General features: G+C 30.4%; 1 protein-coding gene across 1 annotated transcript; it reads right to left on the minus strand.

Moving 5' to 3' along the window:
• Window positions 1-548: 548 nt before the first annotated feature.
• LOC117922104 (transcription factor MYBS3) lies at window positions 549-4,853 on the minus strand. Its single transcript, XM_034840125.1, has 3 exons — window positions 4,427-4,853; window positions 1,671-1,879; window positions 549-1,292 (listed from the first exon to the last, which is right to left on the minus strand). Exons 1-3 carry the CDS (start codon window positions 4,755-4,757, stop codon window positions 765-767), a joined length of 1,068 nt encoding a protein of 355 aa, XP_034696016.1. The 5' UTR covers window positions 4,758-4,853; the 3' UTR covers window positions 549-764.
• Window positions 4,854-17,583: the final 12,730 nt, after the last annotated feature.

Here is a 17,583-nt window from a genome sequence, read left to right on the forward strand (position 1 = left end):
GCTTTGAAAGAGGGTTTATGTTTCTTTCAAATGAAAATAAAGGTCTATGATGTCTTATTATCCACAATTAGCATAAAGTCAGACATGGTTAGCTTGGTGCCAAACATATGACCAAGTTTTGTATACTCCATTCCACTGTATTGCTTACTAGCTAAATCCATGGTATATTTTCCGTCCTTCCTCATGTGCTAGGAAAAAGGACAAATATACCCTCGAGTCTCATTTACCTTTATATCTCATTTACCTCATTCATTGATCGACCCAGTGTTACTGATGATAACTCATCCTTCTCTCCAGGGGTCTTGAACGAGCACGGACAAACCCATGATCGTGAGAACATAGATGAACTCGTGTTCGCGACAACACAGGAATATGACCGAACATACTCACAAATTTCATCCAGCTGTTCGAGTTTGATAGATACCAATTCCGTACCTTATCATTTTCCTCGACCATGTGATGTTTCTTTCCAAGTGACTCACATCACACATCCGCATCGTCTCACCAATTCAGAGTTGATGGGCATTGGGCACACAGCTAACGCATGCTATAGCTAAATTAATCCAATGATTTGAACCTCTACCTGCTGTTTACATGTAGAAAGAATACATATTTCCAACAAAATTAACCTAACCTGTTACACAAGGGCAATACCACTTCATACTATTAGAGAAAGGTTAAACAAAACAAGATAATGGCCTTAAAAGAACTATAATACAAAATGAAAATTTCGCACAAGGAAAGAACTCCCCCTTCTTCCCACTTCAAACTGCTTGGACTACACTGTTCTTGCCCTTGCCTAATTCCGATCCACCCACTGAAGTGTTTGTGTGGAATGCCGACTGCCTTGATGGTGCCCCTAGTAATTTTAGGGAGAGCGGTGAGGAATCTATATGGCCATTGTTGATCTCTCCAAGACTGAGCTGAGACATGCCCACAAGTTCATCTACATTGACAGGTTCCTTGGGAAGGACTGGAATTGGCTTGAGGACTTGATGAGATGACTCGGATTCCTTCTCTTCCTCGGCTGGAGCTGCATTTGGTGGCCAAAATGGAAATGGGACGGGTAGATAACCTGGGAAGAATGCAGGAACCACTGGTGGGAGTTCACTACGTGGTATCACAGTTTCTTCAGCTTCTTTAACCGTCTCTTGGGAAATTGTTTCCATGGGTTCGAATTCCATGTTAAGTGAGAGATTTAGAGAGGGTACTGAGCTTGCATTGTCAGTTTCTCCAGTCTGAGAAGTCGGGACCAAGAACTGTTCTTCTGGCACAGGAGGTGTATCTGTGACCTGACAAACAGGCAACAAATAATCAAAACAACAGAATCGGTGGAAGGTCGTTCCATGAAACCTACTCATTCAACAAACCAAGACTGATGTAACCTGTTGTGCCCGGATGATGTACAAAAAGTAATTGTCATAATGGAGGAATCACCAGTTTGACCACATGGCATTGCAGAATAGAAAGAGTTACCCTCCTTTCAGCAATATCATACTAATCATCTGTTTTTCTTTCTACAAAAATATGCCTAATCCTCTATCTGATGATGTTGGCTAATGTGAATGGCAAATTAAAAAGGTGAACACCAGAGGGGAGACAATATATGTGTGTGCGCTTATGTGCATGAGTGCATGGAACAGGCAAACCTATAAAGAAGCAAGACAAACCATGTCTGGAACCATATCAAAAAGGCTGGAACGCCTCTTTCTTCGGGTAGCATTACTCTGCCGAATGAAATACTTCTGGGCATGACTTGCTACCTGGGTAGGAGTTCTTGAAATGACATAGTTACGTGATATCCCACGCCAGTCTCCTTTACCCAACCTCTGGAGACCAAATAAGAATAGCCGGTGCTCCTCTTCTGTCCAAGGTACACCTGAAAACCAAATCCCAGTAAAAACAAGTTGAAAACTGGAATGATTATTGAAAAGAATCAGAAACAAATTGATAAGGTAACCTCTAATTCAGTATAAGCATTTGAGATCCCTTGAGGCTCCATCAAAACAACAAATTTACAATATAACAAGTCAATTACTGCTAAGGTAATGAACTACCCATCATTGTTTGTCAACATTTTGCTAGTACAGCCATTGCTTTTGAAAGCAAAAATCACTTGGACCCAAGAGAAGTAGTTTCAAAATGCTAACCAAACAGTGCCCTAGTTATCCCAATCCTCAAATCTTAAAGTATTTGAAAGGTGAAGATCCAAAAGAGAAACTTGTTAGGAAACCTTAATCGAATAAATCAAAATCAATCATCATGGAAAACATACAAAGATAGCTGACCGAGATCACATTGGACCACAAAGACCTAAACCCAAAATGTACCTTCTATTTGGCAGAATGATCTTGTTGGGATCTGTATCAGCATATGAATTCAATGGTGAAGTAAATACATTTTCATGAAATTGATACAATCGCAACAATCTAGATGTGGAAAGTGATGCAGTTTGAAGCAAACTTCAATCACAAAGAGAAGGACTAGCGTTTCTCCTGTATATCTTCAACAAGGGAACATAATCTTGGTGACACACTGCAGCACCTACTCATGAACCTGAAGTAAAATACTAACCGCCCAAGCTTATTCAACATTTTAAACCCTATTTCCCCCATATCACCACTGTGGTTTAACACATTTATACCGTTAACTCCACACAGCCCTACATAGAGCTTATGGCAGTAAATGATGAGAACTCAAGTAGGTAGAAACAATAAGATGTAATATCTAGAGATGGCAGTAGAAATATGCAAAAACTACTCAAGCCTGGCTGAATCATGCTTTCAGTATTAATAAGAGGTTACCCTTTATAATCTACTAGATAAAAAATTATCATAGCAACAAATTTAGTAAGAACTAACTAAAACGGATAAGCTTTTAAACTTATGAAACTTCTTCAATGCCACTCCCACTGCCAGCACCCAATACGACCACCCCCACCTGCTAACAACAACAATGCCGCCACCAAAAGTCACCAGCACCAGCACTTGCCCCAAAGTACCATTTCCACTACCGCAGCCATTACCAATATGACGATTAATCAGCTGCTCCTCATCATGCCTTCTGTTACCCCCTCCAACATATCAATGATAATTTTTCTTTAAAGATAGCAAGAAAATATATGTTATATGATGGCAAAGGAACCCAGTGACCTGAAGATGCACCGTAAACAAAAAATATTCAACTTCACCTTTCCATCAATGGTTCCTAAACTTGAATAACCTCTTCATTTACACATTCATCAATCAAGCATCCCCAATTATGGGTGCCATATGAATCAAGGGTAAACAGAGAACTATCATATCATACACAATACTTTGACAAAAGGGTTCCACCATCGCAAAAATGAATGATTAAATACTACCCGACAACAACAGTGATCACAAAAAAACAACATTCACTTGGCAAGACTTATGATTCCAACATATAGTTAAGTTCACACATCAATAAACTATGTGATGTTTTCACTCCAATATTTAGCTTACATCACACATAAAATTGAATCAAAAAAGTCATGAATTGACAGTAATAATTTTGTAAGTCAGTTAAATCTTATGACAAAAATAAAGAAAGAATTCAAGGGAAAAAATGATAAAAATAAGATCCAAAACAAACATTGACCTGAAAATATAATTCAATAAATAAGAATTATTAAAAAAAATATAGAAAAAGAAAATTAACGAAGACCGAGTCAAATTATAAAATTTAAAAAAAAAAGAAAAAAAAAGAGGGTGATGAACCAACCAATACACCCAAAATAGCACGAATGCATACGAGTTGAATTCTTTAGCCAAAAAAACCTCTGTTTTTTAAAAAAGAAAAAATATTGGATGTACCTCATATGCCCAAAGCGCGTGACTTTTCCTGCAACATGAATAAAAACCATGATCCGAAAAAAGGAAAAAATAAAATTTAAAAAAAAAAAATTCATCGAGAAAACCCTAAGGAGCTAAATATTTTGGTGTGTCTGGTTCATGCACAGAATTTTTTTCCAAAATTAGAAAAATCCTTAAAAATAGAAAAAGTTCTCATCCACAATTTTTTATTTTTTTATTTTATTTTTTGAAGTACAAGAATTTTTATTTTTTAAAATTTTGTAATTTCCTTAAATTTTAGTAAATTAAAAATAAATAAACACAACAAATAATAAATGCTTATTAACCAAAATAATCACATCATTATCAACGACCAAATCCAAGACCTTATCCAAAATCACATCACATGAAGCAAAAGAGATCAACATTTCCAACACCACCAAAAAATTAAAAAAAAAAATCAAATCTTATTTAATTTCCAAAAAATCAAATAAATCAGAATACAAACCAAAAACAAAAACAAAAAAAAACAAAAAACAAAAACAAAAACGAGAGGCTTCTAATTTGTTGATGTGTGTGTGTGTGTTTTTTTCTTTTTTTAATGGAATTACCTTTCTTCCGTTCACCACGGCGATTGGAAGAGCAAGTGGCCTGGCCAGGATCGTCCGATAAGTAGCCGTCGGGCTCGTGAATCGCGTCGCGGAGGGGGTCGGAGGACGGCGAGCTAGGGTTCGGCGAAGCCGCGGCGGAGGAGGAGGAGTGGTAGTGAGCGGAGGAGAGGCTACCCATACTTGCGCTCTTCTTGATGATGGAGCCATCTGTGAGCCGAACTCCGAACAACTTCACTCCGCCGATACCGCCGGCGACTGCGCCGCCACCGCGGGAGGGGCAGGTGCGGGAGTTGTGTCCGTTGGTGCTGCAGTGTGAGCAGCGACGAGTCATGACGAGTCGCCGCCGCGTGACTCGAGAGAAGAATAAGCTTACTCGGTGTGAAGGGAAAACGAGTGAAGACGATCACATGTAAATCTAAAAAATGCGCTGTAAGGTCTCGGAGAGAGGGAAGATATATTTATACGAGCCTACGAGGAGAAGGAGATCTAATGTTGGGCTTGGTTTTTGGGTTAATTACAGATTAGCCTGCGTGTCGTGCCGGTTCGTCCTGGATGGACTCTTTTATCCTCTGAGGATAACGTCCTTCTTTTCGCGGGCGTTTTGCACTTAAGTCCTTTTACTATGTTATATTTCGATTTTGCGCGAGTTTTTTATTTCAAAAAATCTATTTATTTTTCTCAATCGTTAAAAATACAAAAAATTCTAAAAATAATTTTAAGGGCCTTTTTTTATATCCATTTTCAAAAATAACCTAAAAAAATGAAAAGGACTTAAAAATATTATAAAAAAACATCATTTTTTTTCTTAAAAATATAAAATAAAAAATAATTTTTAATTATTAAATATATTTTCTATGTTTTTTATTTTAGATAATAAAAATATATATTTTAAATAACAACCCCAACATACTCTAAATAATCCATGAAAACTTTTATTTTTATTTTCATTTCCTCACTATAATATAATTTAAATATTTTTAAATTCCCAATTGATTGATTTTTTTCATATTTTAAATTTTTTTTAAAAAAATTGCTCCTTAATTTGTGGCGTGACATTGTACTCGTGTCAAAATGCCTTGGGCGACAGGCAAATTTATGTGGCTTACATCAATTCAAGCATGTCGGGCCTTTTTCTTCAAAGCATATGGAATATTTTCATAAATAGAATCATTACTTTCTCATAAGTAAATTAAAAAAAATAAAAAAATCCCAAAACACTCTTTGTTGCCGTGAATTTTGCTTCCAAATTAAATTCAACCGCCAGCTTCTTGTTACGGATATGATGCCTCCATTTACTTATCTATAAGAATAAGACGTAGCCCAAATTCCACACGGCTTTCAAGTCGTAGCATGCACAATAGTCCAAGATAGAAAAGGTCGAAAACATTTTATGAGTCCCAAAGTCAAAAAATTCGTCTCTCCGTACAAAATTTATTGTGTTTGTTTGGTTATGGAGAAAATGAAAAGAAACTAACAAGAATATAAAGTATTCTTAACGTTTTTGTTTTAGAATTATTTTCGAAAACAGTTTTTTTCGTGAAAAGTCCGATTTGAAATATGAAATATCTGTCAATGTGTTTTGTATGTTTTCACAATAAAGTCTTTGATTTTTTTTATTTTTTATGAATGTTGGGAAAAAAGTCCGATCATTTTATTAACCCTAATGTTGATTGAGGGCAAATTGGGAAACTTAGAGTGAAAAGGAGAGCAAACTTTAGAGTGGGAATACATTTTGCCACGTGTCCTAGCCAATGACAAGTGGCCATGTGGAAGCAAGGGTTAGCCATGCAAAGTGATTGTTGCAAAAGTATTTTTGACTTGAAGGTATTTTTGTTAGTAGTAATTTCGTTAATTGATATTTAATGCTTAAGCGATTAAGGACTTACGATGATTTTAAGTAAAATTATATTTTAAAACTTATTATGTAGTGGATATTTTGATATATTTTTCTAATTTTTATTTTAAAAATAAAAATTCGACACAAATATTTTCCTTCCTTAATTTTAAATATTTTTTAAAATGTTTTTAAGAGTATAAGGCAAATTTATGATTTTTATCTAATAGTTAAGATATCTTTATTTTTAAAAATAAAAATATATAAAAAAATTCCCATGATCACTTAATTATTAATTTATTAAGATTTATTGGTAAAATTATTTTAATTTTTTCTAACCATTAAATTGATATATTTACCTTTATTATCGTTCAGAAACAAGGGTCGAGGAAAAAAAATATACATTTGCACGGTTTTAAAAAGTTATTACTTTGACTTATTACTTTTAAGTCATTTCCAATTTTAGATTAAAAAATTAAGTTACTTAATTAAATATAATTATATAAAGTTTAAGAGTTTTATTAAGTTATGTGGTCACCATCAAGCTAAGGCCAATCCAAAGCCTTTTTCAGCATGATGACAGTAAGAGATAGGGAGAAGGTATCCGTATTTGCCTTTGCCATCTAAGCTTTTCTTTTCTAACATTTACTGTTCCTTAACAAGGCGCGTAGGGTTTGTTGGTGGCCAACTCCTACAATTTCACCTCAATTATTGTGTCATTTGCATCCTCCACTTTGTCACGAGATATAAATATTCTTCGGTATCAATACTTCCACGCCACTTTAAAATTCATTTCCGTGGTGAAGAAGAATACATTACAAATATAATATTTTAAATTTTTTCGCTCATTGGATATAAAAAATTGTATTAATCGCTCAAATAAAACGAAGTTAATTAGACTGAGTCAATCCCATATAAAATCTTATATTGAGATCGGGCTCACTCAACCAGAAAGTTAACATTATCGAAATGTGTGCAACTATTATAAACCGTATGTTTTGAGGAGTGTACCGTATACGACTACGAACTCACTCAACAAAAAAGTTAACATAGATAGTACAACTGTTATAGATCATACGTCTCAAGATAAGCTCACACAACCAAAAAGTTAACATCATTGGGATATTGTAATTAACTTTGATTACAAGGTTAATTAAATACCTTTTATACAACTAGACAGAGTTTTATGTGCAAAATTCATATTGAAACTTTTTATTTTATTCGATGTGAAAAATTGCATTGATCACTCAAATAAAGTAAGGTTAGACAAATAAAGGCGATCCTATATAAAATTTCATATTGTGATATGATTGAGTCTTATTATGAAGTTAATCAAATAAACAAACACCTCTCAAAAGATCAAACAGAGTCTTGTATTAATACGTAAGACAGACTTTAATTTCATCTAGAATGACTTATTTCATTTTATATAAATATTGTTCAATTTAAATCCAATAAATCATTCTAATTTTAAAACGAGGCTATGATTGAAAAAGAATTTATTATATACGTATAGCATTGAGAACTTTTATATCAGGGCAAATATTTCAAAAACCAAAATATTAATCGATTAAATTATTCTCAAAGGACAAACTAAGTCCTAAAGTAATTGCCTTTATTTCCGGTGATTTCACATTTGGTGTTTGAATTCCAAGTCCTTTGCACATCTTACCTACCACCGCAACCATCAAACTGGATCGAAATTTCCTTCAATTCATACCAAAAGACCATTTTACCCCCACATTTAATTTAATGTTACTAAACATTAAAAACTATAGACAACCATCAGAGTCTCTGAATATTTGGACCATACTTTGAAAACTTTATCAACTGCCCTATTCCTCTGTCAATGGGCAGTTTAATAAAAAAAATCATAAAAATCGGCGGCCGAGATAAAGAGTTGGCATCCACATATCAAGCGATTCAGAGCCCAATACACAGTTGTTTTGGTGTGAGTGCCAGCACACAAAAGAAGCTAATAACAATGCAATGGTCATAGTCTCATAGACCTAGTACTAAACAAATATCATATATGATCATCAATTCCCATTGTCCCACCTAAGACTATTTTAGGTTTGACCCATTTAATTTTTAATCACAGAAGTCATCTGATGCATCATCATAGCATAGATGTCCCATGATTGGACATTTAATACCGTCCGATTTGCTCACTTTCGTCCTTGAGTTGACCACAATGTGCCCCCTCTCATCAACCTTTCAAGCATAGAGGCATATTACGAGGGCGGTATGATACCAAAGTTGCCATGTTCTGTTTTGCTTATTTGGTCTCGTAATCTCGTAAAACATAATATTCATTTCGTATAAAGATGAAGATATTTATGATATCCGTAAAAGCGAAAGTTTTTAACATTACATATATAAATTTTAAAATCGTAAAAGTCATTTCAAGCCCAAAGTAATAATATGATCATTTTCTTTATCAGATCTTAATTAATTAATTAATTATATATATATATATATATAACATCCCACTAGATCATATTAAAATAAATATTCTCATCTTTCCATTATTATTATTATTATTAAATAAATTTTAAAAAATCCATTATAAAATTGATAGGATTTTATAATGATTTGGGAACCTTATCTCAAGAAGAAGAAAAGGTCATGGACATTTATAATGATTTTAGAACCTTATCTTAAGATAAAGATGAAAGTGGGATATGTGCAGAGGGAGATGGAGGGGTTTGGAAAGGATGCTTTTTACAGGAGACACGTGGCAGCACATGGTTGGGAAGGAAACTGGATGAGGAAAAGTCAAGGTTTGCAGACTTTATAATATATATCTTCCAAGATAACATAGAGCGCCCCCCTCTATCTTTTGTCTGCAGGATATCATAAAAATATTAATTTATATTATCTTGGGAGGGAACTTCCAGGAATCTCTGGGTGTGACTTTATCTCATGTGAAATTATTATTATATTTTATTATATACCCCTTTTCCTTGGAGTTTGAAGTAGGATATGGGTTAGGAACTTAGGAGATCTTTTCAATATTCATCTAGAGGAAATTACGACGAAATTAAGGGCATGTTTGGTGAATTTTTTTCAACGGTTTTGAAAATGGTTCTAAAATAAAAATCATTTTAACCCGTTTTTGATATTTTAAAACTAATATTTTATTTGTAGTCATTATACTTGTTTATATAATCATTTTTTTAAATAATTTTTAGAAAATAAATTAAAATAATAAAAAATAGTTAAAAGATGTTTTTTGAAAATATCATGTTTTTTTATTTTTAAAAATAAAAAATAGAAAATAAGGGCATGTTTGGTTGTGATTTTTGAAAACTATTCTGGAAAACAGTTTTTAAGAACAGTTTTTTGTGTTTTCAGAAGAAAAAAAAATTGTATTTGGAACTGAATTTTGAAAAACTGTTTTTGTTCTAAAAAAAAAAATCATGTTTGTTGAGTTAATAAAAAATTTTTTTAGAATAAATAAAACAAAAATCATGTTTGAAAGTTTTTTTTTAATTAATAAAGTGTTTTATTTCATTAATTTGATATTATAAATATATAAATAATTTTCATATGCATAATTCATTTAAATTTAAAAAAAAAATATTTCATTTTGAAATTTTTACACCTATTATAATTTTCCTAAATAAATGATGACTTTGTAACCATGTGTAAGGAATAAGAAAGGGTTTGCGGGTGGGGTGTGGTGGTTGGGTGGAGCTCACCTTCGTGGAAATATAAAAAACAGTTAAGAAAACACAAAAAGAATAAGGAGAAAACAATTTATTTTTTGAATGATGAAAAAACAATGAAAACATCCTTTTATTGTTCTCAAAAAAATGATTTTTTAGAACACAGAAAACACAAAAAACAATAATACACTCCCTTCTCCAAACAAGTTTTTTTTTGTATTTTTTGTTTTTAAGAACATAAAATAGTTTTTAAAAACAAGAATCAAACAGACCATAACTTTTTAGTTGTCAAACCCGTTTTCCTATTTTTTTTTAAATAACAGAAAATTGATTTCAAAAATAGTTATCAAATAGACTTTAAATTATTTTATATAGAAAGTATATTTTTTTTTTAAAAGTAAAAATGTATCTTAATAACACCTAAGATTTTTCCTAGTATTTAATGTGATTTAAGGTTTAAAATTAATTTTTCTGCCAAGCCAACTCTTTGAAGATCCATTTTTCCTAATCTCATTATTTATTTTGTAACTGGGAAAGAAGAACAAGTTTTCTCTTGAAAGACATTTTAATTGTGGTTGACTTCTTTTCCAATTTTAGTTGACCCACCTTTTCTAGAAAATAGAAATAATTATAATATTTGAAATAAATTTATGTTATATTTGGTTTCAAGAAAGTATTAAAAAAAAATAAAAAGAAAATAATATGAAAAATTATTTTCTCAATTTTATTATAAAAAATTTTAAAAATTAAAATATAATTAAATTCAACTAAAACTATACATCTTTTTAAATTATCTAACATTATATATGGATTTGAAATAACATATAAAAATAATTTTTTTTTTACTTTTTTAGTATTTTTCTTCAAAATTTTCCAAAACCAAATATAACATAAGTCATTAAAGGTACAAACTTTTTATATTAACAGTTGAAGATGTACGATAAAATCTAAGTATTTGATAAATAAGGTTAAAATATAAAACAATGAATCAAAATATAAAATAATTAAATTTGAATTTAAAATAAAATAATAAGACCCAAATATGACGTGGTATAATTGGGTACGTCCTAATTTGATATTATAATAAGACATAATATAAAATTAGTCAAATTTCTCTACTTCAAATTAGATAGGAGATCCAACTTAAGATCTTTTGTTAAATAAAATTATGATATTATGTTGAATTATTAATTTTTAAAAAAATTAAAATTTATAAAATTTGAAATGATATGATTGATCACGTTTTTTTAATGTTGGTAATTCGATATTATAACAAAACCTAATATTTTAGATTTTTTGGAATTGGGTAATTAAAGATATAGGATGTGTCGATCAAGAAGAGAGAGTAGTGACATTGAACGTAGACAAAGGAGTGTTGGAAGCCATAAGAAGAAAGATAAGCATACAAATGAGTGAGTTTGAGAAGCAAGAAGGGTCCGTGGAATTATCATCTATTTAATTCAACAATTGACAGTTTTGACTTTTGACCCGCTTCTAAAAATTTGCACCACAAAATCTAGGGGCCAAGCTTCTCATTGGGCCGCCCTCGTGATCCTCAAAAAAACAAATCCAATTATCATCAATTTTTTTATGGATTGTGACTTCCACTTTCCATGGATTGCATCACACTCGCCATCTTATTCAACTTTTTAAAGTGAGTTTTGGGCCAAAACATCCATTTCGTGGAAGAAAAATAAATAAATTTAACGACTTTTAAAAACTTGAAAATGACTCAATTATCACGAGCCGGGCCAAGGCACCATGCGAGCCGTGTCTTGGGTCAAGCTTCCAAATTTCCATACCTTAGTGATATTTTCGAGACACGACATGACATGGGGGTGGTGACGACGAGGGGACCGGATCTCGACTAGCAGACTCATAGAAGGGCAGAACCATATTATTACAAATCATATTTTTCTTTTAAAATCTAAGTTAAAACCTCAATTACGATTTTACTTCAAGAATAAAATCTTAATTATTAATTATTATTTTATTTTTTAATCTGAAATCTCAATTCTTAATGGATACTTTATTTTTTTATTCAATAAAAAAACAAACACCTATATATATATATATATATATATCCTAACTGACATAAAGCAATGATGTAAGATTTTGAATTGAGTCGTTTAAATAGAAGACATGACTTTAGGAAGAGTAGAAGTACCATTCATGTAAGCAATTCATGTGGTTGACTCATGGCTCATCCAATTTGAGGATGATAAACCACACATGGAAAACCCCTTTTTTCTTTTTTCCCACTTAAGCCCCATTTAGGTGGGGATTGAGAAGAACAATTGGATGGATCCAACCTACTGCTTTGCTGAATTTGATTGTTGAGATGATAATGAAAAGACATGGCACCTAAAAAAATTCCCTTCTTTGCTTGCTTCTAAGCCTAGAAATTTTTCTAACAAAATAGTTTCTTTGTTTTATTATTTATTTTAAAATTACAAAACCATATTTAAAAAAATTACAATTTTATAAAAAAATTTATAGTTTTAAGTTTTAAAATGCCACTTTTTTTTTTTTTTTTTTGAAACAAAATTAAAAGATGGGATGGGTTTGAACCCAAAGTATCAAGCCTAGGGCATTTCCCACTTTCTTTCTTTCCCCTTCCATCAACATCTATGAAAGAGATTGTAGCTCTGATGAGCATCGTCCATGAACAAGCTCTGCAAATGAATTCTTTGGCATTAAAAGTCATGAGCTTACCATAAATTCTAAAGGGCTGCTAACCACGAATTGCGGTTTTCTTTGTCCACCCTTGAAAAGGACATGCTCCACCACATTATCCATGACTCATGACAACAGCCTAAATTTTAGGTCTTGGTGGGATGATGAAAGAAATGTTAGGTCACCCAAAAAAAATGTAAAAGAAAAAGTACGAGGAGAGAAGAAAAAAAAAAGTTAAAAAATGTGTGTTTGAACATGTTTTCTAAAATTTGTTTTTAAAAATTATTATTTTTTTAAACTTAAAAAACAATTTTTGACAACAAGTTTAAGAAGAACATAGAACTTGTTTGACTATATTTTTTGAATCTTGGTTTACAAAATTGTTTTTAAGTTCAAGAACAAAAGAATTGTTTTTCAATGTTTTATGAAAATGAAGGTGTTTGACAATTGTTTTTAAAAACAATTTTTAAAAAGGAGAAAACAAAAAAACTTGTTTGGATAAGTTATTTTAAAATAATTTTTATGTATCAAATATGTTTTGATTTAAAATTTATTTGACTAATAAAGAATTTTAGGAAGAAAGAAAAAGAAATTTAGAAAAATGATTTTCAACATTGGTATTAAATGGTGAAGAGAGAAAAGGAATGGAATTATATCTAATTTTATTTGTTCTTTTTATTATTTTAGTTTTTCTATGTTTTTTAAAAAATTGTTATTTATTTCACTTTATTTTTAAAAACTGTTATAAGATAATAACAACCAAATACTCTTATGAATTCTTAAAAACATATTTTTGTTTTAAAAAATAGAAAACTGTTTTTTAATCATAAGACCAAACAAACTCATAGCTAAACGGGCTCATGTTCTTTTTATTATTAAAACCTTTTAAAAACAATTCCTATTTATTCTCTAAAAATTATTCTATATTTTACTTTTTTTTTAAATTGTTTTCAAAGAACAATGCCCAAACAATATTAGAAAATTTTAAAAACAGTTTTCATGTTTTTAAAAACATAAAATTGTCTTTAAATCACAAGCTGAAATAAACTCTAAATTTTTTCATACTATGTTTCAAACTCGTTTTATTTATTTTAACATTTCTATATGAAGATTAAATAATTTGAAAATATATAAATTTTAAATTTATTTTTATTATGCTTGATTGTGATTTGAAAAATAACATAGATAATTATTTTCCTTTCTATTTTTTTCAAACATAACTGAAAATTTTGGGGCAATAGGATATAAAGTTAAATAATGAATAAAAGAAATAAAAACGATATTTTAAAAAAAAATTTAAGTTTTCATTCAATATACTTCTTATTTTCTATTTTTTTAAAATAAAAAATAGTAGTAATCTCTCTCTCTCTCTCTCTCTCTCTCTCTCTCTCTCTCTCTCTCTCTCTCTCTCTCTCTCTCTCTCTCTCTCTTAATATATATATAAACAGTACTTATTTTAAAAATAAAAACTTTTTAGAAAATTTTAAGATATCAAATTTTGTTTATTATCTCAAAAAAAAGTTAGGTAAATTCTTGTCTTTTACAAAAGGTTGGTTATGTTAAAAATCAATGCTCTTGAAAGAGGATAAAGGTTGGTTATGTTAAAAGTTTTTAGGGCTCTATATGGGTGCAAAATTGATCAGCCAAGTTTTTAAATTATTATTTTTTTTTTTACTAAAATAATGTTGGAAGGTTAAGAAATATTAATATTTTAAAATTAATTCCAATGGGTTTAAAGTAGATATCTCCTATTGGTTGTTATAAAATATGCTTATAACATAGAAAGTAAATTAAAATTTTAATTTTATACTTGTTTGTTATTTTATTTAATGTTTTAAATCTTTATAATGAATATAAATTTTACTTAGTTTTTAATGTTTTTAAATATATCATATTTACAATAGAGAGGTGTTTTTAAATATGTAAAATTAATAAAATGATATGGGTTAAATGAGTTGAACATGATTCGATCATTTTGATATAATTAAGCAATTATATAGATCAAAAATGAGTTATTTGACATAATTAAGTAAACGTGTTACATGGGTTAGATAGGTCTATTAGTCAACTATGAATACAACCCATTTATTAAAAGGTTATACAAGTTGATACAATTATCCTACACTTACCTAAACCCGTTAAAATTTGTATTTTCAAGTTGTGTTGTCGGGTTGCAACAAATTTTCCACCCTTAAATACAACCTCCTTATGTTAGTATTAACTCAACTAGTGTGGCCAAAGTAGTGGTGCTAGTGTTTCTGCTTCTAGTTATGCTGCCTCCATAAGAGAGAGGGGTGATGATAGAGATGATAATTATGATAAAAATGGAGATGTTGGCCAACATGAGTCTATTCCTCAGTGAAACCAATTTCATACATTGAACACAAGATAAAGACCATGACTCTAGAAGATATGGTTTAAGCATAATGCTATCACAAAGTTATATAGAGCGGTGAGACAACAAAGGATGACTATATTTGATGAGGAGTCCATTTTGGCAATTTTGAGCCTATATGTGGAGGGACTTAATATAGTGATTCATCAAATAATATTAATGTTTATTCTCCTAATATCACATGTAATCGTAAGCTTCCTTCAAATTATATGATGATTTTAAGTTCAACTTATAACAACTATGACATTTTTAACCATCATCCCACACAAATGTCATATGGTGTTCTAAATCAGATGTAAGGAGAATTTCAATCAAACATATATATGAACTTAGAGTTTTCCATTCACGGTGACAAATAAAAGCTAAGAGATATGTGCATCACATGTTCCTAATTTCAATTAATATTATACAAACTTCATGTCATCACATCAATATCATCTCTATCAAAATGATGTTACTTTATTCTAAAGTATCATAAAATCACATCCACCCTTATTTTCGTTTGAAAGGAAACTGTTAGAATATAATTTATAAGCCACTTGACATCTAACGAAATAAAATATTTACTCCATATTAGTGTTAAATTTACATCCGCTCATCTCTAATGCTTACATCCTTAGTCCTTTGTAGGGAAGTAGCCGCTCTCAATACTTTTCTTTCCTTGCCTATGCGAGGAAACCAAAAGTAGGGAAATATATATATATAATCTTATATCTTTTTAAATTCTATAAAATTCAATCAACCACCAATATTCCACACGTCTCTAATGCTTACATCTTACATCCTTAGTCCTTTGTAGGGAAGTAGCTGCCCTCAACACTTTTCTTTCCTTGCCTATTCTAGAAAACCAAAAGTAGGGAAGGAAATGAGACAAGGGCATAATATTTTTTTTCTCCCACTCTACCAGTCTACCCATTCAGAGGGGATCAAGAAGAACAATTGGATGGATTTGACAACTACTTTCTGATTATGATGGATTTGAAACATGAAAAAGAGTGAAATTTTTTCTAATGGTGAAATATTTGGCTTAGGCTCACAAATTCTCTTTGCTTTTCATGTCAACTCCCATGTAAAGAACCAATACTCTCTTGAGTTTTTCCACACCTTTGAGAGAAAAGGACATGGTCGGCCACATCCATCAGATCAGCAGCCAAATTTCCAAATTTCTTAGGTGTTTGGAGATTTTTGGGATGGGCCCAATTCACTTTTTCCAAGCCTAGACCATAATTTTGGACACTTGTGAGCTGGCTAGATGACTAGATCAATGGGTCAACAATCCCTAACGTAGTGGTCCATTAGCCCATTCTCTAGGGATGCCCCCCTACCCGATATGGGCAGGCTCTCAACCCGTTTTAGAAGTTTCATTTGTTATGGGTTTGATTATAACCCAATTTGTGTATGATTTATTTGTTGTGGATGTGATTACGGGTCAATCATGCATACCCAACTAGTTGTTCTACTTGTAAATTTTAAGAATTTTGATGAAAAATAAAGCTTTTATTTATGAATTTATTAATTTTACTATATTTTGATAAATTAATTTAAGATTCATGTAATTAAAAATATTGAATGGGTTAAATAAATTATAATCTTATAATATTCCACCTCAAGGAAAAAAGAATTTTGATACTGGATATATAATTGACTTTTCTTTATAGTATAGAACGCTTTAAACTTAGAGACAATTATGTTTTAGGAGTAGATGAATCTGATAATCGCCTTAAAAGTCATATATTTTGCATAATTCTCGATAAGAATATGAAAAATGATGGATAAAAATGCGTTTATCAAGTGTTATGTTATCTTCTATGTAATCAACCTATATAGAATCCTTTTTTACTCCTCTCTCACTCCTTTGTCTATGGAAGACATCTTTTGCTTTAATCCTTCCAAAATATAGGTCTCCATCATCTTCCCTCTCAAGATCAACCACAATTGCATAGATAATCTCCGCCCACTTGGTAGTTTCCAATATTTAATAGATCAACCCTTTTGTAATTTGTTTTAAAATTTTAAAAAATCCAATAATATAAAAATAAATTGTTATTTTTTGTGATAAAATTAAAAATTGAAGAAAAAAATTATGAAGTTAATTTTTTTTATCTTTCATTTGATTTGTAAGTATTAAAAAAGAAAAAGAAAAATTAGAATATTTAATTTGAAAACCAAAAATAATAATAACCTTCATAGGCTTACATTAAGAAAGTAATAATTTTTTTTTAAATATTTAAAAAATGAGGTATTGAAATTTTTTTGCTATCTCACATTTAAAATTTTTTAAAAGTATTTTTTAAAGATTTAATACTGACCTATATTTTATTTAAATAAGATTTTTTTTTTTAGCTATAAGAATTATTATTACTTCCTATTTTTAAAAATAAAAAAATGTGTTTAAAAGAAATCTTAATATTTTAAAATTTTAAAATCTATAGGAATAAAAAAATTATTTTAAATTTTAAGATAGTGACAAATATTTTGAGATTTTGGGGATTCTGAGTTTCAAAATTATAAACCATATTTGAGAATTTAACATATTTTGGTCTATTTTCCATTAAATAATTACCACCTTACCTATTTTGGA

Source organism: Vitis riparia, chromosome 9 (genome assembly GCF_004353265.1).
Source record: "Vitis riparia cultivar Riparia Gloire de Montpellier isolate 1030 chromosome 9, EGFV_Vit.rip_1.0, whole genome shotgun sequence".
Classification (NCBI taxonomy): Eukaryota; Viridiplantae; Streptophyta; class Magnoliopsida; order Vitales; family Vitaceae; genus Vitis; species Vitis riparia.

What these genes read in the sequence shown, in the direction of transcription:
- LOC117922104 (XM_034840125.1), bottom strand. Translation starts at nt 4,757, where the DNA reads ATGACTCGTCGCTGCTCACACTGCAGCACCAACGGACACAACTCCCGC. An exon ending in CCGTGGTGAACGGAAGAAAG is followed by an intron (nt 1,880 to 4,426) that starts GTAATTCCATTA and finishes TTTGGTTTTCAG; the next exon opens with GTGTACCTTGGACAGAAGAG. An exon ending in TTGATATGGTTCCAGACATG is followed by an intron (nt 1,293 to 1,670) that starts GTTTGTCTTGCT and finishes CCTGTTTGTCAG; the next exon opens with GTCACAGATACACCTCCTGT.